General features: G+C 34.7%; 3 protein-coding genes across 4 annotated transcripts; 2 read left to right on the top strand and 1 right to left on the bottom strand.

Moving 5' to 3' along the window:
* The first annotated feature begins 221 nt into the window (after positions 1-221).
* On the top strand, positions 222-8,424 carry LOC109212159 (probable serine/threonine-protein kinase WNK11). The gene is made up of 2 exons (XM_019375778.1): positions 222-290; positions 8,053-8,424. The coding sequence occupies exons 1-2, from the start codon at positions 222-224 to the stop codon at positions 8,422-8,424; spliced, it is 441 nt and encodes a 146-aa protein (XP_019231323.1).
* Positions 8,425-13,458: 5,034 nt separating this feature from the next.
* On the top strand, positions 13,459-17,033 carry LOC109212166 (BTB/POZ domain-containing protein At5g48130). Its single transcript, XM_019375788.1, has 4 exons — positions 13,459-13,761; positions 13,843-13,912; positions 14,350-15,528; positions 16,147-17,033. The coding sequence occupies exons 1-4, from the start codon at positions 13,673-13,675 to the stop codon at positions 16,870-16,872; spliced, it is 2,064 nt and encodes a 687-aa protein (XP_019231333.1). The 5' UTR covers positions 13,459-13,672; the 3' UTR covers positions 16,873-17,033.
* A 729-nt stretch (positions 17,034-17,762) lies between these two features.
* Positions 17,763-22,643, bottom strand: LOC109212165 (thymidylate kinase-like). 2 transcript variants are annotated; one of them, XM_019375785.1, is made up of 6 exons: positions 22,475-22,643; positions 21,462-21,872; positions 20,197-20,308; positions 20,060-20,119; positions 19,680-19,784; positions 17,763-18,492 (listed from the first exon to the last, which is right to left on the bottom strand). In XM_019375785.1, exons 1-6 carry the CDS (start codon positions 22,510-22,512, stop codon positions 18,346-18,348), a joined length of 873 nt encoding a protein of 290 aa, XP_019231330.1. In that variant the 5' UTR covers positions 22,513-22,643; the 3' UTR covers positions 17,763-18,345. The 2 variants fall into 2 exon arrangements, with proteins under 2 accessions (XP_019231330.1, XP_019231331.1); XM_019375786.1 differs by having other exon boundaries at positions 21,462-21,836; positions 22,475-22,608.
* Between the last annotated feature and the right edge of the window lie 2,537 nt (positions 22,644-25,180).

Raw genomic sequence — 25,180 nt, forward strand, 5'->3', positions numbered from 1 at the left:
TATTATAATTGTATAAAAAGAAATATAACCATTATTTAAAAATAAAAAATGCAAATGTAAGATATCTAATGTTGCTAAAATTGAAAAGTGAAAACTAAAATTAAAAAAAAAAATTAACAATACAAAAAATAAAAATACATTATAATTAAAGTACATCAAAGGAGGATACATTAAAATTGAAATTACGTTAAAAATATAAAACATGTATTATACTGCACAACATGATAATTGAGGACGAGCGTGATCTTAATGCACCAGTTGAAGATGCACGTGAATGTCCAGCTCCTGCGGTAGAAATAGTAGTAGATGAAGATCACCGATTTGAATAATTTTTAGCTCGACAAAAAAAATTAAGGATAAAGATGCGCATTTCGCACTTCGTAATGCATTAATCGAGCATTTATGGGAGAATAGAGGCGAAAGTTGAATATTTATGTGGTACTTAAATTAAATTTGACTATGATGTAATATTTATTTAATTATCTTTTATCAATGATTTCACTTTTAGTTGATTTATCCTTTAAAAATAATTTTGTAATAAATGATTATATAAGTGGTGAATGTGAATTATATATAATGAATATGGAAAAAAGAAAAAAGATAGTATTTGTTTGAAGGAAATAAAAAATAAAATTTAAATAGAAGATAATAATATAATATAGAGAGAGAAGAAATATTATCTTTTGGTGTAAAAAATGGTGTAATGGTTGGAGTAAATTTGGTTTTACACCATTTTGGTGTGAAATTTGATGTTAGGGTTGGAGATGGTCTTAGTACTTATAAATCTTTAGTAAAAGATTACCTCTCTTTCTATGCATTAATGTACTTATAGCTTCTAGCTTATTCTTTTTTCATTATCCCTTGTTTTAAACAAAACTTAAACCGTACATTTGCCTGAGGAACACTTTCATAAATATTTTATCACTTCAACTTCAAATATTTTTCTCACTTCCAACTCAAATATTACAAACACAAATAAAATACTATTATTTGATAATTTGTGAATATTATATTGTTGGTGAAATTACAAGTAATTACAGTTGAAAATAAGATGAAGAAAAATAAATAAATATTCTTCAGGCTGAGGCGCGGATATCTCGCTCTCTTTAAGGAGATTCAAGCCCACTGCGGTAGCATCTTTACCGGTCCAGCAGTAATACTCTTGACTTGTCCCCTCCACGATACAACAGCCCGACAACGTCGTATGACTCGAACAAACTCTGGACAAGTTATTGAGTAAAAAGCTCCACCAAAATGAACACCTTCCTTCAACAAAAATAATATTCTCTTTTGTAGAGAATAAGTTGGAGACTTAGATTTTCTCCTTCTCATAACTCTCTTTTTCACTACACCAAGTTCACATTTTTTCATACACACTACCATACTTTCCCACACCAAACACAAGGAAGAAACACCACTATTTATAGGTGTAGAATTTCTTCCATAAAATAAATAATAAGATAGTGGGATAATAAAATAGTAGAACATGGGTTGGTGGTTACAAAATTTAATATTTAGTGGGTACTTAGTGGTAGATCATGGCACTAGTGATTTCAAGAGTTACACCAAAATAATGATCGCTTTCTTGCCAATTTATAACCACTATCTCCCAAGAAATAATGCATTTTAATATTATAATTTTAATATTAAAATGCACTAACACCAACATTCCCCCACTCATTTTAATATTAAAATAAGAGAGTTTACCAATTGAAGGGAGACTATTATGCATAATGAAGGTGTGCTCTGCATTGAACCTCCACTTAGTAAAACAGCGATCTCTACTCCAGAGTCAGTAGTGGTCTCAGACTTGAACTATGACTGCTTTAGGGAAATAAAGTATCACTGCTTACACATAATAATCAAGCTGTTGACATGAGCTTTATTAGCCAGCACATTACGGCCTTGTGCTATCCCGGTTTTCATGAGTGTTTTTTGAGAATAAGCCCAATTCTCTTAGGAAGCGGCCTACTTCCATACTCACATAGGTGAAATCTGTCAAGGGTGCTCCTCTAACTCTAACACCCCACTCATATGAGCTACAGATTTTAATTAAGAGTTAATAAAACTCAACCTCACAAATCATTACAGGATAAACGCACTCACACCATAGGAATGGAACAATAAAAAATAGTGCATTTCAAACCAAGCCATCATATGATTCGTTCTTCCCATTGAACCTGGTTATAGGATCTCTAGTCCCCAGGTTGGGTTTCCTCATATATGACTTATGAGCTTATGGGCTTCAATTCCATCCCCCTCGATGTGCTCCAGACCATTTCTCTTGCCAATGCCTTGGTTAGTGGATCTGCAAGATTATCACATAATCAACATTAATAGTACCACTTGTCAAATAACTCACAATATTATATTTTTCTCCTTATGGGTCTGGATTTACCGTTCTAATAACGGTTTTGTACTCTACCAATAGCAGAGGTGCTATCACAATAAAGTAAAATAGAAAGAATTGGTTTTTCAAAATAAAGAATTTGAAATAATACATCTCTCAACCAATTCGCTTCCTCACTAGCTGAAGCTAAAGCAATTAGCTCAGCCTCCATGGTAGAGTTAGCAATCCTTTTTTTATTTCCAACAAATAGCACCACCTCTCAAAGATAAAATGTTCCAATCTACATCAGAAAGCCTTCGAGTACAGCAGGATATTTTTTATAAAATAAGCCATAGATTTTTGTACCATGTAAATACCACATAACTCTTGTTATGGCATGCCAATGTTCTTTACCTGACTTGCTTGTAAACCTGCTAAGTACTCCTACTGCGTATGTAATATCAGGCCGAGTACAATATATCTCAAGTTTTCAATTAAGTTAGCATATTCCTTTTGATTTATCACATCATTGTCACTTTGTACAGGAAATAAGTGAACACTTGAATCAAAAGGGGTTACAACATGCTTGCAATCAAAAAAATTATATTTTTTCAAAATTTTCTCAACATAATGTGACTGGTCAAGGAAAATTCCATCACATGTTCTAGTAATTTTCATTCCAAGAATGAAATTTGCCTCACCCAATTCTTTCATCAAAATGGCTACTAAGCATTCTTTTAACTTCTCCAATAACATTCATGTTAAAGCCAAATATTAATCAATCATCAATATAGAGGCAAATAATTACATGTGAATTATTCCAAGACTTATGATAGATCCACTCATCACATTTTTATTTAATCAATTTTCACTCATGCATGAATATTCAAAATTTTCATGCAAGAATTTTTTTTTTAATTATTTACCCCCACTATTTCTAGAATGATGAAAATTCAAAATTATACATAATATAATCACATACTCATAAAAATATAAGGTAAATTATTATTTTACCTTTGCCCCGCTTGAGTTAATCATATAATTTTTTTACCTTTCAATCTCATAAAGAGAGTGAACTTCTGTGTTGATATCCGCTATTTTTTCAACTGCATAAAAAAAATGAATCTCCTTAAAATTGTTGGTGAAATTACAGTTGAAAATAAGATGAAGGAAAATAAATAAATATTCTTCAGGCTGAGGCGCGAGTATCTCGCTCTCTTTAAGGAGATTCAAGCCCACTGCGGTAGCATCTTCATCGGTCTAGCAGTAATACTCTTGACTTGTCCCCTCCATGATACAACAGCCCGACAACGTCGTATGACTCGAACAAACTCTGGACAAGTTATTGATTCCAAAGCTCCACCAAAATGAGCACCTTCCTTCAAAAAAAATAATATTCTCTTTTGTAGAGAATAAGTTGGAGACTTAGATTTTCTCCTTCTCATAACTCTCTTTTTCACTACACCAAGTTCACATTTTTTCATACACACTACCATACTTTCCCACACCAAACACAAGGAAGAAACACCACTTTTTATAGGTGTAGAATTTCTTCCATGAAATAAATAATAAGATAGTGGGAGAATAAAATAGTAGAACATGGGTTGGTGGTTACAAAATTTAATATTTAGTGGGTATTTAGTGGTAGATCATGGCACTAGTGATTTCAAGAGTTACACCAAAATAATGACCACTTTCTTGCCAATTTATAACCACTATCTCACAAGAAATAATGAACTTTAATATTATAATTTTAATATTAAAATGCACTGACACCAACGTATACTAACCTATTACCTAGCTAGCCAATATTTTGTAACATAATGACGTATGCCGAAGCCTCAAGGTTTTCGTCTGCAACTCAAGTTCGTTTTCAACGGGGTCGATGCTCCTTTTTTCTGCTATAATAGAGATTTTGAATTTCAAATCAATGATATTAAAATTTCATTGCCATATTACTCCTCTATTGTGATAGTAAGTACGTTTTTTTCATTGTATATTGTATTATGTAGTGTGAGAAAAAGCGTATAATTAATTAAGTGCCAAAACCTTGCATCTGACCGTGTTTGTTTGGAGCTTCTTTTATTGTGCACAAAAGCCACAGACGACGCTGATGATAATGAAGATATGGATGCGTACGTAGTATAAATATTCAACATTGACAGCTAAAAATGGAGGCGCACCCCCTTCATGTCAATTGTCTGTATGCTTATCTGCTGGTACCATGAATTCTTCCCATTTTCAGTTAGTACATTTTTCCCAAGAGGGCCCCAACCCCCACTAAAAAAAAAACCCCTCCCCCAGATAACTTTTTCTCATAGGGTTTATATTCTTCTCCTTTTTTTTTTTTTTTTTTTTTTTTTTTTTTTCTTTTTTTCTAGAAATATTGTAAGAGAAGCCCCTATGGCCCTATCCATTCATTTTCGCCTGCACTAGGGCCATTTCCTTGCACGTACGCTTGTTCGCGTTCAGTGGTGTACGTTTCCATTTCTTGACAAATGACAAGCCGTTTGAAATAGTCGCTGTCTTTTACCTCTCATGCATATAGTCAAAATTAAATGCTTGAAAGAGACTTCGTCTGTCCCTATTTTCTCACGAGTTAAGTAAATCCTTTTCTCATAGATTAAGTGAAGAATAAATTGACAAGAGTGGGTTACAAGATAACTCATGTACAAAAAAATGTTGATGCCATCTAGCTTTGTAAGATTTTCTTGCTATTAATGTAGAGACTTGGTGAGGACGATGCTTTGAACATTCTTGTTGCTTTTATTATAGAATTTTTTTTTGCTTCAATTTTCTTAGTATTATATTGAACCGAAAATCTATTGCCATAATCTCCTACATTCTTAGGATTGGGATTATAAGATATGTATATACGCCGTCTGTATGAGTCAAAATCTGACTACAAGTGGATTACTCATCGAGCTCGCCAAGAGACGATCCCAATAAGGCGACCCCATTCTATCCCCCATTAAGGGGAATGGTAAGGGGTTGACCAAGTCTTGGACGCACCCATAAGGCGTAACGGCGACGAGTGTCTCGGCCACTGCCAGGATCGAGCCATCGAAAAGGCTTGCACAACGGAATATATGTGGTCATGCTTGAGCAAGTAAAGAGGAAGATAGTAAAGAAGGGGTATGCTGGTAAAAGACCGTTGGATAAAGAGGAATATATATATATATATATATATATATATGAAAGGAAAGGCAGAAAGAAGGGGGTTTCCCAGGAGAGAAAAAGAAGTAGAAGACTTGGAAGAGACCTCTGAGGAACAAAGCAAGAGTCTAGATTACGGGTTACAAACCTTTGTAAATACCATAGTTGAGTCAATAGAGCTAGATCTCATAGTTATCAACGAGATTCCTCTGTTTATCTTCTTTGCTTTATAAATGCAGAACAATATATCAAAGATGTAAGTTTATCATTTACGTTTGATGTTTTAATCATTCTGAGAAACTTTACATAAACTCAACCTCATTTGATTCTAGTATCCAATATACTTAGATCTAAAGTTAATTATGTTTGGTTGGAATTTACTCTTTATTTCATCATTAATTAATTTAGCTAAAAGGTTCAACATTTTTTGGTCAAACACCATCTTCTTCTTATCTCACTTGGTAAAATTTCACTAGATTTGTTGTCTTTGTTATTAGAATATAAATTATGAGGATAAGGTCGCCTCCGAACTGCTAGATTTTCGGTAGTAAAGCTTTAACTTGCACTCTACAGTTCAAGAAATTTTCCAAAACAGATATTCTAAAGCTCTTTTATTCTTTTTTTTTTTTCCCTTTCATTTCCAGCACTACGAAGCTACTTTTCTTTTTTCCTATAAAAGGGTGTGTGTACAATTTCTAGTATAGACCAAGTTCCGATGTCCCGACAGACTCCACGTGGTCTGACAAGTGACACCACGTCACACGGTCGGCTTCCCCCTTGCTTTGACCATTTGACCGCACGTGACTTGTGCTTCATACGTGTCCGCCATCTTCTGCTACTTTCTCAATTTGCAATGCATGGTGGCACGAGACGAGAGATACTTGTTGGGACTTAAAGAGAGAGAGAGAGCAACCCTTTTTACACACACTGATTGATTTACTAGTGACGAAAAATGGCAAGGTCACTATGTTACTCCCTCCGGTTCAAAATAAGTGATTTTTTGGATATTTTCATACAGATTAAGAAATTCATCTTTTAGCATTAATTAGCAATGGAATTAACTATATTAACCTTTGCTATCTCACATATATACTCCTAACACATATTCCAACACTATTTACTCCAAGGACAATGTAGGAAAAATATAATTAATTCATTCTTGAAATTTAGAAAAATCACTTATTTTGGACCACAAGAAAAAGGCCAAAAAATTACTTATTTTGGACCACAAGAAAAAGACCAAAAAATCACTTATTTTGGACCGGAGGGAGTAATATATAAGCTTTCCATGATGGCGATCGAATTGCCTAAAACAAGCCTTTTTTGCATGCGTTAGCCAAAGCATAAATACATGCGCGCTTAACCCTAGATACTGTATTTGTGTTGAAAACTAAAGCTCTATGCTTTGCTTGACTTTGGCCTCCTTAGCCCTCATTTAACTTCTTTAGGCGCATGCACTGTGTGCAAGTAAGGTGTCCAGAACATGGGACCCTCATGCGTGAGAGTTGCCGGAGCTCCCAACTGCTAGATCCAAAATTTAAATTTAGTTATAGGTTCGATCAATCAGAATTTTTATAAATATAAAGAAGTAAATATGTGAAAATGCCAATAAAATTCAATATTTTGTATAGGGTCAAATTTGACCCTCAGTATCTCTACGCCCAATGAGTGTACGCCGACCAACGTAGCGGGTACGACTCGGCCGTAAGGACCAAAGCGACGTCGTTTAGAACTCAGTGTCTATACTAGGGAGACGTTACCTATCTCTGTAATTTTTTGATTCTTTCGAGGAAGGTCTCCTATTATATAAAGGAGACCTCCACATTGTAAGAAGGGGGGCATCTGATCTAATACAACTCTCTCATTTTCTGTCTCTCTCTCTATATCACTACTTCTGACGAAAATACCTTATTAACATACATTGTCACTTTGCAATATTAGATCTACAACAACATTATCATCTTTGCATCTCTAGGCTTATTATATTTGATTACGATTTACCCCTTCTCTATTTTTTGATTGTTTTATCGCTTATAAAGTACATCGTTAACTTTTGAGCCAAACAAACCTTATAGGTTGAACCTATCAAGTTTAAATCATGAATTTGCCTCTCACATTTGTCAAGTACACTCTTCATTTGTATGAACATAGTCTAGTCAAAGGATATGGCATAGGTGTGATTACTGTTTACGAATTCTTGAAAGGACTGGGCAGCTCGGTGCACAAAGCATCCCGCATTTACGCAGGATCCAGAGAAGGGCCACACTGTTAGGGGTGTGATATAGATAGTCTATCCTAATGCAAGCATTAGTGGCTACTTCCACGACTCGAACCTGACCCGCGACCTATAGGTCACACAAAGACAACTTTACCGTTGCTCCACCACTCCCCTTCTTATGGATCCTTGAAAATATGCAAAAATAAGTTAGAAGTTGAACATACTTGTATAGGATCCGAACTGAACTCTGATACTCATACTGAATCTAGTAACATAGTTTATAGTCCGGAGGTTTTGCTTTCCTGAAAACAGTGCAACACGCTAATCGTACTTCTTAATGTTTATATAGGTAAAGATCGGTGATCTTGGCTTGGCAACGATTGTAGGGAAGAACCATGCAGCACATACATTGCTCGGGACACCAGAGTATATGGCACCAGAACTATATGAAGAGAACTATACAGAGTTGGTGGATATATACTCATTTGGAATGTGTTTGTTAGAAATGGCCACAATGGAAATACCATATAGTGAATGTGACAGTATAGCCAAATTGTACAGGAAGGTGACATCTGGCATAAAGCCTCAAGCTTTTAACAAATTGAGTGATCAAGAATTGAAGGCTTTCATTGAAAAGTGCATTGGGAAACCGAGAGCAAGACCATCTGCTGCTGAGTTGCTTAAGGATCCATTCCTTTCTGATGTTGTTGAATATGAATGATCTTAATTATATTAATAATTGCCCTTTGTTCAAATATTTACAAATATTATTCTTTGCTACTCAAGATTATTCAGGAAACAGTTTCTTAATTACAATTGTATCCATTATCACTCTAGGCAGAAGCGATTCAATTGAACCTAGTATTTCTAATACGGTATATAATTTTAAAACTACAATGAGTTCAACGCCAAGAACTTTAAAAATTGAATCCACCAAGTTTAAATCATGGATCTGCCTCTTATTCCAGGTTCAAGAAACAATCTTCATGTTTAGGGGTGGCATTTTGAGCCTGAACCCGCTCATTTGTTCAACTCAACCCATCTTGACCCATCTCATCTCAGCACATCTAAAGTTGGATTAATTTTTCGCTCAAATTGATCAATGAGTAACTTTGCTAAAATATGACCCAGACCACGTAACTTTTGAGCGGATCATTAACCCTCCTATTTATTAACTCAGCCTATTTTAACATGCCCAAAATCAGCCCAACTCTCCCATTTTACGCCCCTATTCGTGTCTCCCCTCAACTGTAAATTTGTTTGACTGTTGGTATTTTATTTTCATTCTTTTTTTATATCTGTGTTCTAGACAGTCTATATTGAAAACATATATATACAACAAATTTCATGTTTTTCTCAAACAAATTGGGATGCAATTCAACACCTGCACTTATAGTTGGATAAATACTTCAAATTTATACACACATCATATTATAAATTTAAAGTAACTAAGTAAAATTAACGCGAAATTGTGAAATTGCAGTTCGAGAGAAAACACCATAAGGTGAACTCAGATAGTATAACAATTAAGAGTAAGAGACTATATATTTGGTATTTTCAATTGGACTCATTGCTTTTAGCGCGAATGATGTGTGTCCATATGAAAAGAACTTTAATGATGTGTGTCCATATGAAAAGAACTTTAAAATATAAGCATATAACACGGTCACACTCATTCATAACTCGATAACTCTAGATCCTCTCGATAACTCTAGATCCTGGATTTACCTCCGTTTAGGAGCAACAATAAGAGGATCCATTGAAATGCAATCACCCAGAAAGTGTTTTGTGTTGGGCGATAATCGACTTATCAAGTAATATTTGGCAACAAAATCAACTTATATATAGGATTTCTGAGAATTTAAGCTCGTAGACTTTGTTACTGTAATATGCAAAATAATTTTTATACTTGTACCATTTATTGAACGACTACTTCTTTATAGTAACACAATATTTAGCTCCCAATTCAGTTCTACAATTCTATTGAATATCAATGTGCTACATTGTATTGTTTTATTAGTAGAATTTTAGGCCCCTAAAAATGAAATTTGTGATTCCGACTCATGGATTCTCGATGATACAACTTACAAGGGTTATATAAAGAAGTATAATTGATTTTTAAATTGATAACCCAATCATCTGAACCCACTACATTCGACGAAAAGTACAAATTTGTGTATAAAATTTCACTACAATCTCAATAAACAATTGATATGAACCCATAACTTTAAAAATATAATAAGTTCAATGCTAGAAACTTTAAACGTTGAACTTATAGAGCTTAAATTCATTATCCGCCTCTCTATGTTACTTGCCCATATTTGATTTAAGTTATTCAATCATAGTTTAGGTCTTATTACCAACATCGTATATGGAGAAAAATAAAAATAGAAAACATGCAAGTCAAGACAAACTTGGAGTCCATTACTCAAATGGTCACTCAACTATCCGAAATTATCCGCTAAAGTCATCTTTCTCTCGTTTGTAGCAGCAAAGTCACTTAACTATGTCTATAGCACTCAGAAGGTCACTCAACTAGATTTCTCAAATTTTTAATTATCAAATACCTACTTTACCCTTTAAATTATCAACTTTTTTCTTCTTTTTATTTTTTAAAACTTTTTAATTTTATGATTTTTTCTCTTTATAATTTATATTATGGATTTACCTATAAATAAATTTTATTTATAAATTAGAAAAATAGTATTTATAAAAGTTGATAATTTAGAGGGTAAAATAGATATCTAACAATCAAAAGTTTGAGAAATCTGGTTGAGTGACCCTTTGAGTGTTATAAGCATAATCAAGTGACTTTTCTGTTACAAACGAAAGAATTTTCGGATTGAGTAACAACCATTTAAGTAATGGACTCCATCGACAAATACACTTATACATTAAACAAAAAGGAAAAAGGGATAAAAGTTGTCATTGGGATTAAGAGAGATGTTGGTAGTAAGCAAAGCAATTCCTTCAAACAAAAGCAAATCCAAACTTAATACTTACTAGTATTTTATTTTAGAAGCCGTGCCGTCTTGGGTGTTACTACAAAAAGCACTCTTAAAACTTCTTCCTCAATTCAGCTAATTACCCATTTTTTTAAGTTTTTCCATCTTATTATGGTTTGGCTTCAATTTTCCACCTTTTGTCTTTCCCAATACACTCGAATTTCCCCCATTAGTTCTCCTTCTTCTTGCATTTCTCTAGGTTAGAATTGTCAATCTTTTCTTAATTAAACTCACTCAATCTTAATTAAAATATCTTAATCTGCTTAAGCATAATTTCTTAGGAATAGTTAGCAACAAAGACAAGATTAAGTTACGCCATATTCTTAATACTTAGGAAAAGAAAAGTTGAAAGAAACTTATGCTAGTAAAAACCCAAGAGTTTAAGCTAGCGTTTGGACATAAATTTTGTTAAATTTACTTTTTTTTAAAGAGTTTTTAAAACTGTGTTGTAAAATAATTTTTGAAAAGCCGAAGTTGTGTTTGGACATTTATTTTATTTGAAAAAAAGTTGAAGTTTTATGAGTGGAAGAAAATATAATTTTTTGGAAGTTTAAAATTTTTCTCAATTTTTTTTTAAAACTAATCATATTCCATGAACAAATAATGTTTTAAATTTTACTTTTTTTGAAACAATACAGCCAAAATCAATAACCAAATGGGAGCAAGCTTGAATTATATTGAAATACCTCAGTCTAAATATGTGAACCTTAAGAGTAAATTCCGGATGAAAAGTCAATAAATCTCTTCAAAACAAAATACTACTATAAAGGTGTACATTTTGAGTTTCAAAAGTTAGTATAGTATAGTAATATTTAGAAAGTTTCATTGGGAATCTTGAATATTGAATATCATATATAATTTTCTACACAAAGCGACGTATAAAATTCTTGAATGTTTCATAAACTCGATTTTCATATTATGGGAGAATACAGCATTCTTCAATTCTTCCAATAAGGGAGGCTAATGCACGTGTGCATACAGTCCAAAAGCCAAGAACTTCAACCTCGAACGTCTTTGAAGCCTTAAAATTAGGAGGTTTTTTGAGTTTCACTTGTGACTTTGACTAAATATAAAAACTACTATAGTCAAAGGTCACGAATTGTATCCATGTGACCTATAGGTCACGGGTTCGCAACGTGAAAACAGTTATTAATGTATGCAATAGGGTAGCTTGTCCACATCAACCCTTCGGGTGCGGCCCTATCCTAGACCATGGGTAAAAACGGGATGCCTTATGCACATGGCTACCCTTTACTATTATTGTCAGAGGCAGAGCTAGAGCAATAAGTACATGTTTGGATAAATCTAGTAGTTTTTGCTTAGACCTTGTATTTATATTATAAAATTCACTAAGTATGTATTACTCCCCTCGTTTCAAAAAAGATTGTCTTAGTTTGACTTCACATAAACTTTAATAAAGAAGGGAAGACTTTTGAGATCTGTGGTCTTAAATAAGTCATAGGATTTGTGTGGCTGTAAAACTTTTGAAACTTGTGGTTTGAAACTTGCCATAGCATTTGTGTGGCTGTAAATATTTTCTATTAAGGAAATATTGAAAGATGTCAATTTTTTTGGAACAGACTAATAAGGAAATAGTTTCAATCTTTTTGAAACAGAGACTAATACTGCAAACTTAGTCGATAAAACAAGAAAGTTTCAAGTACCTTGGGTCGGTTATTCAGGGGGACGGAGAGATCGACGAGGACGTCACTCACCGTATAGGGGCGGGCTGGATGAAATGGAGGCTAGCATCTGGAGTCTTGTGTGACAAGAAAGTGCCATCGATACTCAAAGGTAAGTTTTATAGAGTTGTGGTTAGACCGGCCATGTTGTATGGGGCAGAGTGTTGGCCGGTTAAGAACTCTCATATCCATAAGATGAAGGTAGCAGAGATGAGGATGTTGAGGTGGATGTGCGGGATCACTAGGATGGATAAGATTAGGAATGAAGGTATTCGGGAGAAGGTGGGCGTGGCCCCTGTGGATGACAAGATGCGGGACGCGAGACTCAAATGGTTCGGGCACGTGCGGAGGAGAAGTCTTGATGCTCCGGTGAGGAGGTGTGAGAGGTTGGCTGTGGCGGGTACGAGAAGAGGTAGAGGGCGGCCTAAGAAGTATTGGGGAGAGGTGATCAGGCAGGACATGGCACGACTGCAGATTTCCGAGGACATGGCCCTTGATAGGAAGGTCTGGAGGTCAAGCATTAGGGTTGTAGGCTAGGGGATAGTCGAGCTTTTCCTACTTCATACGGGGGTGAGGCGGGGTTGGATAGAGTTGATCTTAGACGGCTTGTGGTTAATGTTGAGTCCACACTATCCTTTTCTATTTTTCATAGCCCCGGGCCTTAATTACTGGTTATTGTTATTGCATGTCATCTATTTTTTGATTTTTATGCTTATGTTACTATTTCTACGGTTTCTACTGACGTTACTGATGAATTGTCTCTTCTTGTTTTATTTCCATCTTCCTTAGCCGAGGGTCAATCGAAAACAGTCTCTCTGCCCCATCGGGGTAGGGGTAAGGTCTGCGGACACACTACCCTCCCCAGACCCCACTTTGTGGGATTTTACTAGGTCGTTGTTGTTGTTGTTGTTATTTAGTCGATAAAACAAGCTATGGGTTCTGTAGCAATTTAATAACTCATAAACTTTAAATCCTGATTTCGGCTCTAACGATAGTGATCTTAGTTGTGCACAAATATCAGTGAATCCATAATAAGTCTGCACCTTTTTATGTATTTTTCCACTCTGGTTTTTGCTTTACAGGATTTCTGGATTCTAGAAACACTCTACCCTTTTATACTATTTTTTTGATATTTGAGCTGGGATTTTCCAACATTTATGCTTCCTTTCAGAAACAAATGTTTCTATCTTTGACTAGATTTCATGCATTAACTCCATCTGCCATTAAAAACACTCACTCACTCACTTCCACTCAAGTCTTATTGGTTAGTTCTCATTACTGAATGGGCAATTCTTCAGACTTTTCAGTTCTTTCTAGTCCACTTTCATCTCCTAATGTTGGTGCCCTCCTTAAGATCAAGATCATTTCATGGTAATGAATTTCAACACTCCCTTTTCTACTTTTCCATTATAGTTTGTTTATCTATTAACTTACAATGAAATGTTATTTCAGGAGTCAAGAAACTGGCTTGCCTGTCACTATTCGAGTTCGGATAGGTAATAGAACCTTTAACTTGCATAAGGTGAGATTTCTCAACATCTTAATGACAAAATAAAATCATTTAGCATGAAGCTCCAAGAAAGTACCACTTTTTTTCCCGATAATGATGGCGTCCGGGTAAGCTTGCGTGCTATGTTGCTCGGACACCCTTGAAAATGTCTCTGAATGCGTGTCGGATCCTCCAAAATTAGTGTATTTTTGGAGGATCCGACAAGGGTGCGGCAGCGTTTTGGAGAGTGCGCGCATCATAGCTTGCACACACCTCGACTAATTCCACACTATACCTACTATCTCCCACCCAGTAACAGGTATCGGATAACTCTATCGACCAAGGCTTGGATAGATGGGAAGAACACCTACTGTTTTTTGTCTCCGCTAGGAAGAAAGTACCACTTCTCAACATGTAATATTATCAATTAGCTCATTTTGTTGGTTAATCTTTGGTTTTTTATGTTGCAGCACCCATTGTTTTCAAAGAGTGGATACTTCAGAAGACAATTGAATGAATCAAATGAGGTTGAATTACCCGGAAATTTCCCAGGAGGACAGGAGACCTTTGAAATGATGGCGCTTTTCATCTATGGATCGTCCACGTTGGTCGATCCTTTCAATGTTGCAGCACTAAGATGTGCAGCAGAATTCCTGGAAATGACAGAAGAATACAGCTCTGGCAATCTTTGTGAGCGTTTCGACATATATTTAAATCAGGTAGTACTACAAAGCTGGGACGATACTCTGATAGTCCTCCAAAAATGCCAATTATTGCTTCCTTTGTCTGAGGAGCTGCTGATTGTTAGTCGTTGCATCGAATCACTTGCCTTTATGGCTTGTATGGAAATTCTTGACCCCGAAAGGAGAAGAGACCATCCGGTTGTTACATTAGAGGCCTTGGCTAATCAGCATTGGAGCGACGAGACAGTCAAGGAAATTCTCAGCCAAGATTTATGGATTAAAGATCTTATTGCATTGCCATTTCCATTTTTTAAGAGGATAATATCGTCTCTGAGAAGACAAGGAATGAAGGAGAAATATGTCAGCCCAATAGTACTTTTCTATGCAAACAAATGGGTACTTTCTAAAAAGACACACCAGTTTTGGCAGAATGCTAGTAAGGAAAGTGAAGTTGAAAATAATACTGATGATGATAATAATAATGAGACAAATGAAAAAGTTTCCAAAATACTTCAGGGAATTCTTGACTTGCTGCCAATGGGAGAGAAAGCTAGTAAAGTAATACCTGTTGGATTATACTTCGCTTTGCTTTCAAGATCAGTTCAGCTCGGTTTAAGAATTGAAAGTAGAGAAAAGTTGTTAGATCAGATTGCCTGTCTACTATACTTGGCTCAAGTGGAAGATTTTCTCCTTCCAGAAAGCGACAACGACTCCATTTCTTCGTGCATTGAGTTAACAATAATGAAGAGCATATTTTCAAAATATGTAACCTTCGGAATGGAGTTACCTCATACACCTTCACCAAGAAATTACGTCGTTGCTGAACTTTGGGATGCATATCTAACCAAGATAGCCACTGATCCAAAATGGAGTGCTAAAAGATTCCTGGAACTCATTGAAACTGTTCCATTGTCCAGCAGGCAAACTCATGATCATCTCTACAGAGCTTTAAGCACTTTTCTCATGGTAAGTTTTCTACATATCTATTCCTAAAGTAGAAGTTCAACATAATTTAAATGGAGAGGTGCATTGCTCTGTGTATTTCAATGAAAACCAACCAGATTGCTACATGCATTTTTAGAAGGTTGGCTATTTAGATTTCATCTTCAATTGTCAATTTCAAACTCAAATCAAACCAATAATTGGAAAAACCAAGGGCTGTCAATAGAGGCGGAGTCAGGTTTCAACTTTATAGGTTATGGATTTTAGAACGACGACTTAAGGTGCTAATAAACTGGATTCTAAATTTAATGTGTACATATATAATGAATTTTATAACACAAATACACTGTTTGAGCAAAAGCTATGGATTCGGCCCCTATATGCAGCGGCGGACGCACAAGCCAAAATCAATAGCTTTTGCTCAAACAATGTATTTGGTGTTTTGAATCATGAAATATGTATTAATATTATATCAAGAACTCAGTCATTAACACTTGAAGTTGTGGTCCCAAAATCCATAACGCATAAGGTTGAAATTCTGGCGACGCCTCTGCCAATATGGGCTTCTACTTCCGCTCCTGCTCCCAATTTACTGTTCAATAATTTTTCCTGAACAAAGAAAAAAATTTCTGTTCTATCCAGGCACATCCTGATATGTCACAAGAGGAGAAAGCATTGGTGTGCAAATACCTCAACTGCCAGAAACTTTCACAAGAAGTGTGCATTGAAGCAGTTCAAAATGAATTGATGCCATTGAGACTTATTGTCCAAGCGCTGTTCGTTCAGCAACTAAACACACAACAAGCTTTTAAAGAATGTTCAGACTCGTTCCGATATGCTCATTGTGGAGAATACTCGGGAAGCCTCTCGAGTACAATATATGCAAATTCCAAAAGCCAGAATTTGGTAGAGAGTCCATATATGGAAGGAAGCGAAGGCGGAAGCAAACCACTAAGCTTCTTGTTAAAAGATTCAGCAGTGCAAAAGTCTGAATTCTCAAAAAAGGAATATGAATCCACTAGCTTCAGAATCCAAAATCTTGAACATGAATTAATATCCTTGAAAAAAACGCTTCAACTACAGCACATTTCTAAGCAAACAGAAACCATTTCCAAGAAAGCTGAACCAGTTTCTGCAGATTATCAGAGCCTGAGACCATACGGTTTAGAAGGAAGAACACCAAGCAAGAAGAGGAATAACCCCGTTGGACAAGTGACTAGTTGCATTGGTTCTGTGAATTTGTCTTCCCAACGACGATATGCTACTAGGTTACTGAAGGTTTTTCGGAGGATAAGTTTGTTTGGCAGAGGAAAATCAAGAAAAAAATCAGGTGGCAATGGCCTTAGGCCAAAGACATTGAACTTATAAACTACTCATGTAATTGCATTGTTGGTCAAGAACCGTCGAATATGACACAGTATAATATTTTCCAATTTTGATGTAAGAAAGTTCGTGTAAATAGCAAAAATAAGAACATGTTAGTAGAAGTTGATATTATAATGAATCATAAGCAGTTGCATTTTGGTGCATGTGGTTGGCTGTGTTCTTTTGTTGGACTTATGCAATAGCCAAATTGTTTTCCTGTGCCCTGCATTTGCTTAGATATACTATAGAATCACATATTTTGTTCCGCATACAGGTAAATTAAGTACCAAAAAGATTACTGAAAATTACTTACACACACACAAATCGACGATAACGCAGAATCTATTTCATATATGAGGCTACTGAAAATTTTTAAGGTAGATCGCCTGTTGAAGAAGCGACCTACTCCTCATAGATAGTTTTGCCGAACCATTACTGGAGTTAATTCATTTTGTAAAAACTCGTTCAACTTCCCTATGTTTGGAAATAGAGAAAAGAAGAGCAGCAGAAATCAGGAGCAAATGGAAGAGAAAACAAAGAAAAATAACTAGTACTAGTATATTTCTTTTGTTTAATTTTATGTGGAAAATAAAATAATTACTTTCTATTTCATTAGCTTAAATTGATTTTATTTTCCTTAATCTCAAACCAAAAAGAATAGGAAAACTTATAAACGTTCCCTTCTTTTTTCTTTCTCTAATTTTCAAAAAAAAAAAGATTCTTAATTCTGTTAAAATAATAATTTATAGTTCTATTCTATTTTTCGCCACTCACCAAAAAAATTCTGGCGAGCTGTTGATTTCAAAATAATAACACAAAACATTAGTAACGTTATAGTTAATACAAGCATTCTCCCTATTAGATACATAATTCATATAAAAAATATGCTCGTGTGAAACTACACGTTGTTTTGAATGAAGCCATTTCTGGAGTGCAATTTACAAATACTAAGAATAAGGTAACAAATAAAAATAAATTCAGGGATCCCAAACCAAATGAGTATATAATGATACAAAAATTAGCTCACAAGTACTCCTTTTTAAATTTATTTGCGTTACCAAAAGTAACCTGAAACTAAAGCAGGCAGCTTTTGATACAGAGGAAACTAGAGAAGTACCATTTTCAGGTACCAGCACCACCTAAATACAGGCAACATTAGTAAATTCTGCCTCAGCCTACCTAGATCTATCAAAACATTCAAACTTGATTCAACAAAATAGTCCGTCTGAGAACTGAGCCGAAAACAGAAACATGTATTCCAGACACTCAAGTACAATCCAGAGATGGTATTATATAGAACTCATCCTTTATCCCACTCCTCACTGCAATCAAATTCTTGCCCCTCAAGATCGCAGCAAGCGGATATCATGGACCTCTAAACATGGAGCAATTTCACACTTCCAAGGAAATCTTGTAGAAGATAAAATATACAGCAAATTGTAACTCCAAGATACTGTAATAAAGGAGTTACAGATATCATTCATGCTGACATTCTGTACGCTTGACCTGCGATGGCCATAGCTGAGACAACGGTTTCCCTTTCTGGCATGCCATCATACAGTCAAGAACAACTTCTCTGAGCTTTTTCTCTATATCTACAACTGGAAGGGTTGCATCTATAACCTGCAATAAAACACAGAAACAACATTAGCAAGGCAAAGCTATCTCTAATGCTTCGGATCAAAACCTGATCACCTGTTGTTTGGTTCATGAATACAAGTGAATTTATGTATTCAGAGAAGACAAAACAGGAATATGATCAGTAGCATTTAATCAATGTCAGTTACTAATAAGGGGTCGTTTGGTAGGAGGTATTACAAGAAATAATGCAAGCATTAGCTCTGTGCATTACTAATACCTTGTTTGGTACATTTTTTAAACCTATGTATAACTAATACACATCATACTTCGTATTATCCTAGGTATAAGTAATGCATAGGAAACTATGACATTAGTAATGCAAAGGTTTTTAATACTTGTATAAACATGGTTAAAGACCTAATTGCCCCCCTCAAATCCCTAAAAACCTATCTTAAATTCTTTCCCCATACTTTTAGCAAAGAGACTTCTCTTTGTACGCTTTGGCCATGGAAAAGCACATGTGAATTCAGCCGTATTATCTTCTTCTTCATTTTCCTCTTCAGAGATCAAAGTCACACGTTCACAGGTAAAAGGATTTTCAGTGATTTTGTTCTTTTTTTCCCCCATTTTGGACGACTCATGGAGTGAAGGCACCAACTACTGGTTTCTTTATCTGTTGGGGGTGTGTTTCTATATTCAAGAGCTAATATTTGAGGTATTTTGTATAATTTAGTTCTTAGTTATGGTTAATTTCATTCCTGGTGCTTCCTTTTGAAATGGTTTGTTCATTTGCTCTTTCTACCCCTATTTCACAAGTTGGGTACAGTTCTTTCTCTACTAAATAGCATAGTATCAAATTTATGTGTATTCATTCTGTTTTTCATTGTTGTATGAATTTCTTATTATGTTATCTATGTAGTTAAATTTCAAAATTTATGCAATGCTTTAATACACCAAACCAAACAATGCATAAGAAATAATCTCAGCATTATTAATACACTCTATTCAGCACTATTCTTATACCTCTTACCAAACGACCCCTAAGAGCTTTATATGTTTTTGTTTAGTTACCATAGGCATGCTATATTTGATAAAAAAAATGATATGTAAAAAATCCGAACTACCTCCAAAAGTACTGCTACCACCTATTGTGTTATCAGAGTAGTTGTATACTTAAACAAGTAAACAACATTTCTATTTCCATACACAAAAGGATATCAAAAAGTTACCTTCCACGAGGAATCACGAAGAGCCAAATAAGATCTGGCGACCTTTTTCTGAAACTCAAGCTGCTCATATCTTTCACCTCCATAACCTCCTCTTTCAGCAGCTTTCTAGTTATTAAAAAATCAAATCATAAATATAGTCATATTAACAACAAAGAAAAGGAAATTTTCATACTCAAAAAAATATTGCTGATTAAGAATAGTTAACATGTCAACCGTATAAATAAGAAACCTGAAAAATATATAAAGTAAATATTACAGCTCATCATCAATAACAGGTATAAAATCCACTACTAGTTCAAAGATAGACTTCAAAGTAGGAAATTGCATTGACAATATCTCTAAATTTAGACAAGTAAAAAGAAAATAAATATCAAAACTACCTCAGGTGATATGTCAAGGTATACAACCAGATCTGGAGCTAACAATCCTATTTCAGGAGCCTGCAGTGGAAGATCTCAGTATTAAACTTGCTCGGAGATGAAATTGCAACATCAATGAAGTAGAGATATGATTTTACCTTACACCATCCAATATCTAGTCCCTTGGAAGATGAAAATGCCACCCCAGAATAAGAATAGCGGTCAACAATGAGAGTAGTTCCACTCCTCAGCTTGTCCTCCATTAATGATCTGCAGTTCCACGACAGAAATTAAAACTTTCCGGAAGCACCAGCCTAGAGAATGTTAAATTCTACAATGATTATGAGCCAACTCACTGCAAGTTCTCAAATATACTACCTGACCTGGAATGAAAAATGTTTGCAGCCCAACCAAGTTAAAACTTTCAGTTAAATGACAATGGTATTTAAGGATTTTAAAAGCGGAATTCAACTAGTGCCATTATACATCTCTATTTTCATCAACACCTTTGCTTGAGAACAAAACTACAAATGGAACAGAGATTTTTTTTTTAAGAGAAAGGCATATATCATTTGCTTATGCATTTCGGTGGAACTTCCAACCATGTTACCTGAATTACCATCGTTGAGCTAATCAAGGAAAAAAGGCATATGAAAATATTTGCACATCCGAACTAGTTCCTCTTTTAAGTTTATTATTAAGCACTGTTATTAATTGAAGACCACAAAATAAGTTTCATGCTTTCTGATATTTAGATTGACAAACTAAATTATCCTCACATTTTCCTGGCAAATTACAATCATAGACAGACAACTTGTCATGAATTATTCAAACTGGTAGAGTAGAAAGTCTACGCCACTTAATTCCTTTTCCATCCATTCTACAATGTTATTTTCATTTTCTTGGTCCGCAAGGAAAGGTCTTCTTTATCAGTTTGAAGATAGCAAGGAAGAAACTGGGAATTATTAGCAAAAGATAATGCATTCCTAACATGTTTTCTTGAAAATCAGTTTCTATTACTTGACTAGCTGAATGAGAAATACCAACTAATATACAGCCAGATTGAGTGAGTCATGTATTTCCAATGGCATAAAAGAAGTCTCAGCATTCAAACCATCAGTTCAGCAATGACTAGCCAGCATATCAAATTTGGGGGATATATGCCTGCTGGCTAGCCAGTTGGTTGATCAAAAATCAACCATCTTAACAATTTCATCTCCACATATAGCTAAAATAGAAACGGTCTTCAGAAGAAGGACTAATTCAAATGATAAATGACAAGCCTAACTATTTTTGACAGACGATATGACCAAGTATTAAATTCTAGCAGACAGGTGATCGCTGTGTATCGGAGACATTGGGCATCACAATATACAGACTACACATAGGCAACACAAGTCAGGCTATGTGAATTAGAACAAACCTCTTCTCCCAACGATTAGCACTGAAGAGAAGATGTATTGCATGGTCATCCAACTGCAACTCATTAGCAAGATAAGAAGAAATCATTTGCCCCACGCCTGTATTTCTGTCAGGAAATCTCCACGACTCAACTGAATGTCCCTGCTCATCCAAGTATTTGTACAGTCTGCCAGACTGCGATGTCTTTCCACAGCGGTCCAGACCTTCTAAAACAATTAAGGCACCTCTGGAACTGCTGTTCTCTTTGTTCTCCATATGAATTAGTCTCAAAGGCTTAAAAGGTAAACTCAAATCCAAGCTAGACTTCAATGAAAACCAAGCTGCCCAAGTTCCAAATTTTCTCGGGAAAGTAGAAATCACCTTTGGTACAAAGAATCTGCCGGAGAACAAAGTTTCCTCCGCTTTTAAATTCCTTCGCAAAGAAAGTTAAACACAAACCATTTTAATAAACTAGATCTCCATGACATATAGAGAAAACTCTGCAAGCTCTTCTTCTTTAAGCTGTGTCATCAAATTCCAACATGCACTCATATCCGCGGATCTAGTATTTGAACTTTATGAGTTCGACCGTTCGAGTAGGAATTCTATCATAGCACAATGTTTGAAATATATTATTTATACTGTTTTAGTGGATATTAGAGCATATATACCGAATCTAAGCTAAAGCTACTAGGTTCATATGAACCCGTTTCAATTACCCTACATCCACCCCTGCTCATATCATACACTACACAATAAAGATAATTGCCCTGTGGATTATACTCTAGTTGGCATTTCATCAAGCATAATATGGGCGTATACATTTTGCATCAACTGAACGTAGTACGATAATTAACTAATCAAATAATTTTTCATGAGGAGGGTACATAACAAGAAAGGACATAAGAAAAAAGGGAAAAAAAAGGGGAAAGGGGGGGAATTAAACATTTCTAAACAAATTATCAAATCGTCAATGGATATTTAAGAAAAAAACAAATTTGAGCAAAGCAAAGATGAAGCATTAAGGAAACTTACAATGTCCTTGTGATGTTGAAAATGCAGGCATGTGTCATATCACCGTGAATATCTACTCATCCAAAATCGAGAAAAAGACTTGTTTCCCGCGTCTGTTTTGAAAAGTCTCAAAAAATTTCGCGCCTTTGGTTCCTTTTTATTTTTATTTTAATACTATTAATTAATATTTGAAGGGGGCGAGTCGGTCAGTTATTTTTTAAGTACCTCCTATATTTTGTGTGAGAGGTATTGTAAAATATAGCACCTTTACATAAATAGCCATTGGGTTTCACTATTTACTTTCTTAGCCATTATATATAGATTATATACTGATTATACACATATTATAAATGAATTATAATTGAAATAGAGGCCAACTTCTTCATTATCGCTTTCATGTGTGAATCAATTGGTGCAAATATGGAATCTGATATGCTCACAACTCCAGGATTCTGGCTACTTAGCACCGAGAAATGTGCCAACTCGAAACAAGAGTTCAAACTATAGTGCAGAAGTCCTCTAGGGACAACAAACAGAGATTTTCACGGTGCTTGACCTGTGGAAAAGAATTAGGCTCACGAGCAAGCGAAGTACTTAGACATATATAATTAAATTATCAAAAATACATTATTTCTAACGGTTTAAGTTTCTATATGAGATAGTAATTCAATTCAACGTTACATTTAATGGTCGATTCTTGCATGGATGACCGATAAATAATGAAGATGTTCTTGCACGTGATACTGGCAGGACAAGCATCGTAGAGATTTTCAGCGTCTCTTGCCAAGTAAAATTTGGTACATAAGCGCATAAAAATCAGAAATGATGTACCAAATAAGTGTATGGACTCATTGTTTTTGGTATTAGCAGAAGGATTGATTGTATATTCCTAAACCATTTGTTAAGTATATATGCAATGTAAAGCTTTTTTTTGGTAATTAAAGAATTTTATTTACCAATTGTAATATGTACAGCATACAAAAATGAAATCTCAACACGATTTGGACATGAAGCCCCAAATTTGCGTACAACATCATAGCCTATCAACTAGAGGGACCAAACTAACATATTATGCTATGGATAGAAATTAAGTCCTTCTAACTTTCCCTGCAATCGTGATATTTTAACTCCTCTATAAGGTTGGGTGTCCCTCCCTCGAGATAATAACTTGGTTTGTTTGATTCATCCTGAGTTCAGATTAATATTATTTTTCGCTCCATTTTCTAGATAAATAACCCCACTTGAAATATTATAATGCGGGCCATTAGTAGTACTATTAATAGTCATGGACCAAGTATGGCCTTTCTCCTTTTCTTCTCCTAATTTCTTGCGTTATACTAATTTCAAGTATTAGTGAAGTGGCTAGTTTTTCATATTGTCAAATGTTGGCTACGTTTAAATAGCACCATTAAGGTTTAAAAGTGGCTACCTAATGTCATTTATACAGCAAAACAAATTATATGGGCTTGGATCATTAACGTAGCGTCTCATTTAAGGTCCAACATTGTTAACATTTTTATGATTTATTTCTAGGAGTTTTTTACATGCTTGATCCTTTTTTAACTATTATTTATAAAAATAGCACCATTTATTGTTTATTCCATAAAGAGCACTTTTTTTTCATTAATGGCACATTATAAAAATTAAGCTCAACATCTAATAAGTTAACTCACTCACTAATCACGGGAAGTACTTTTTTTTTTTGTCCATCTTCATTTTCCCTTTACAGCATTCATCTTCTTCACTCCATATTTTGAAAAGCTGCTGCATATCTCAATGCCACCTAAATCAAGATGTATTGATTTATACATCTTTTATACTCTGTATATCAGGTATCACTTTAATTCAANGTATTTATAGTTTTGAAAACGAGTAGAAAACAAGGTAACAAATACAGTTTCAACACAAACATGGAAATAATCACAGTCAAAATCAATTAACACAGGTTTTCCCTTTAATCAAGGGATTACTGCTCAACGGGCACTTAACAGGATTAATATAAGGAAAGAAAGTCAATTTGTAAGCAGAATGATTGTTGCCATAAAAGGAGTGGTAAAACCATATAGTAGGGGATTAAGTCTAAATACAGGAGTGTACTTATTTTGGAAAGGATCTGGTAAGGCCAAAAAAAGAAGGAGAATCAATTAACCCTTAACGTAAGAGAAAAACTTAAGAAAGATAACTAAAAATAAAATGAATGGAACAAATTTAAAAAATATATTGGCTTCGGTAGAAAACAAAACTAAGAAGATGAAGAAAAAGAAGGAAAGCTAATAGATAAAGAGAGAAAAAAAGACATGATTTTTGTACAAATAATTATTAACTTTCCATTCAAATTTCTTATGTTTAGGGATTAGTAATTAATATTTCTATTTTAATGGAACTGTGTGCTACAAATATAAATATTTTCCTGCCATATCTGTAATATTGAATTTAATGCTAAAAATTTGCAATATTTCTTTTAAACTGTGACAGTCTGGTATATGAGAGGCATTTGCATATACTCAGCTTTGGGTCACCATTGAACTTATACTAAACGTAGACACTGAAATTTTAACAAATCAAGATAAATCCTAAATTCAAGACAACTCTTGAAATATTATGAGTCTATTAGGGTTACTTGGTGGCTACTCTACCCAAACCCTAATTCATGCCTATAAATAAGGCTACATGTGTACTTCAAAAAGGATCTTCGCAATTCTATATATTCTCGAAATATGCACAAAG

This window comes from Nicotiana attenuata, unplaced genomic scaffold, assembly GCF_001879085.1.
Source record: "Nicotiana attenuata strain UT unplaced genomic scaffold, NIATTr2, whole genome shotgun sequence".
Classification (NCBI taxonomy): domain Eukaryota; kingdom Viridiplantae; phylum Streptophyta; class Magnoliopsida; order Solanales; family Solanaceae; genus Nicotiana; species Nicotiana attenuata.

Coding starts and splice junctions, on each gene's coding strand:
- LOC109212159 (XM_019375778.1), top strand. CDS start 222: ATGATAATTGAGGACGAGCGTGATCTTAATGCACCAGTTGAAGATGCA. Junction 291..8,052: donor GTGAATGTCCAGCTCCTGCG/GTAGAAATAGTA, acceptor ATGTTTATATAG/GTAAAGATCGGTGATCTTGG.
- LOC109212165 (XM_019375785.1), bottom strand. CDS start 22,512: ATGACACATGCCTGCATTTTCAACATCACAAGGACATT. Junction 19,785..20,059: donor ACCTTGACATATCACCTGAG/GTAGTTTTGATA, acceptor TTTAATAACTAG/AAAGCTGCTGAAAGAGGAGG. Junction 18,493..19,679: donor TTCGTGATTCCTCGTGGAAG/GTAACTTTTTGA, acceptor GTTTTATTGCAG/GTTATAGATGCAACCCTTCC.
- LOC109212166 (XM_019375788.1), top strand. CDS start 13,673: ATGGGCAATTCTTCAGACTTTTCAGTTCTTTCTAGTCCACTTTCATCT. Junction 13,762..13,842: donor AAGATCAAGATCATTTCATG/GTAATGAATTTC, acceptor ATGTTATTTCAG/GAGTCAAGAAACTGGCTTGC. Junction 13,913..14,349: donor GAACCTTTAACTTGCATAAG/GTGAGATTTCTC, acceptor TTTATGTTGCAG/CACCCATTGTTTTCAAAGAG.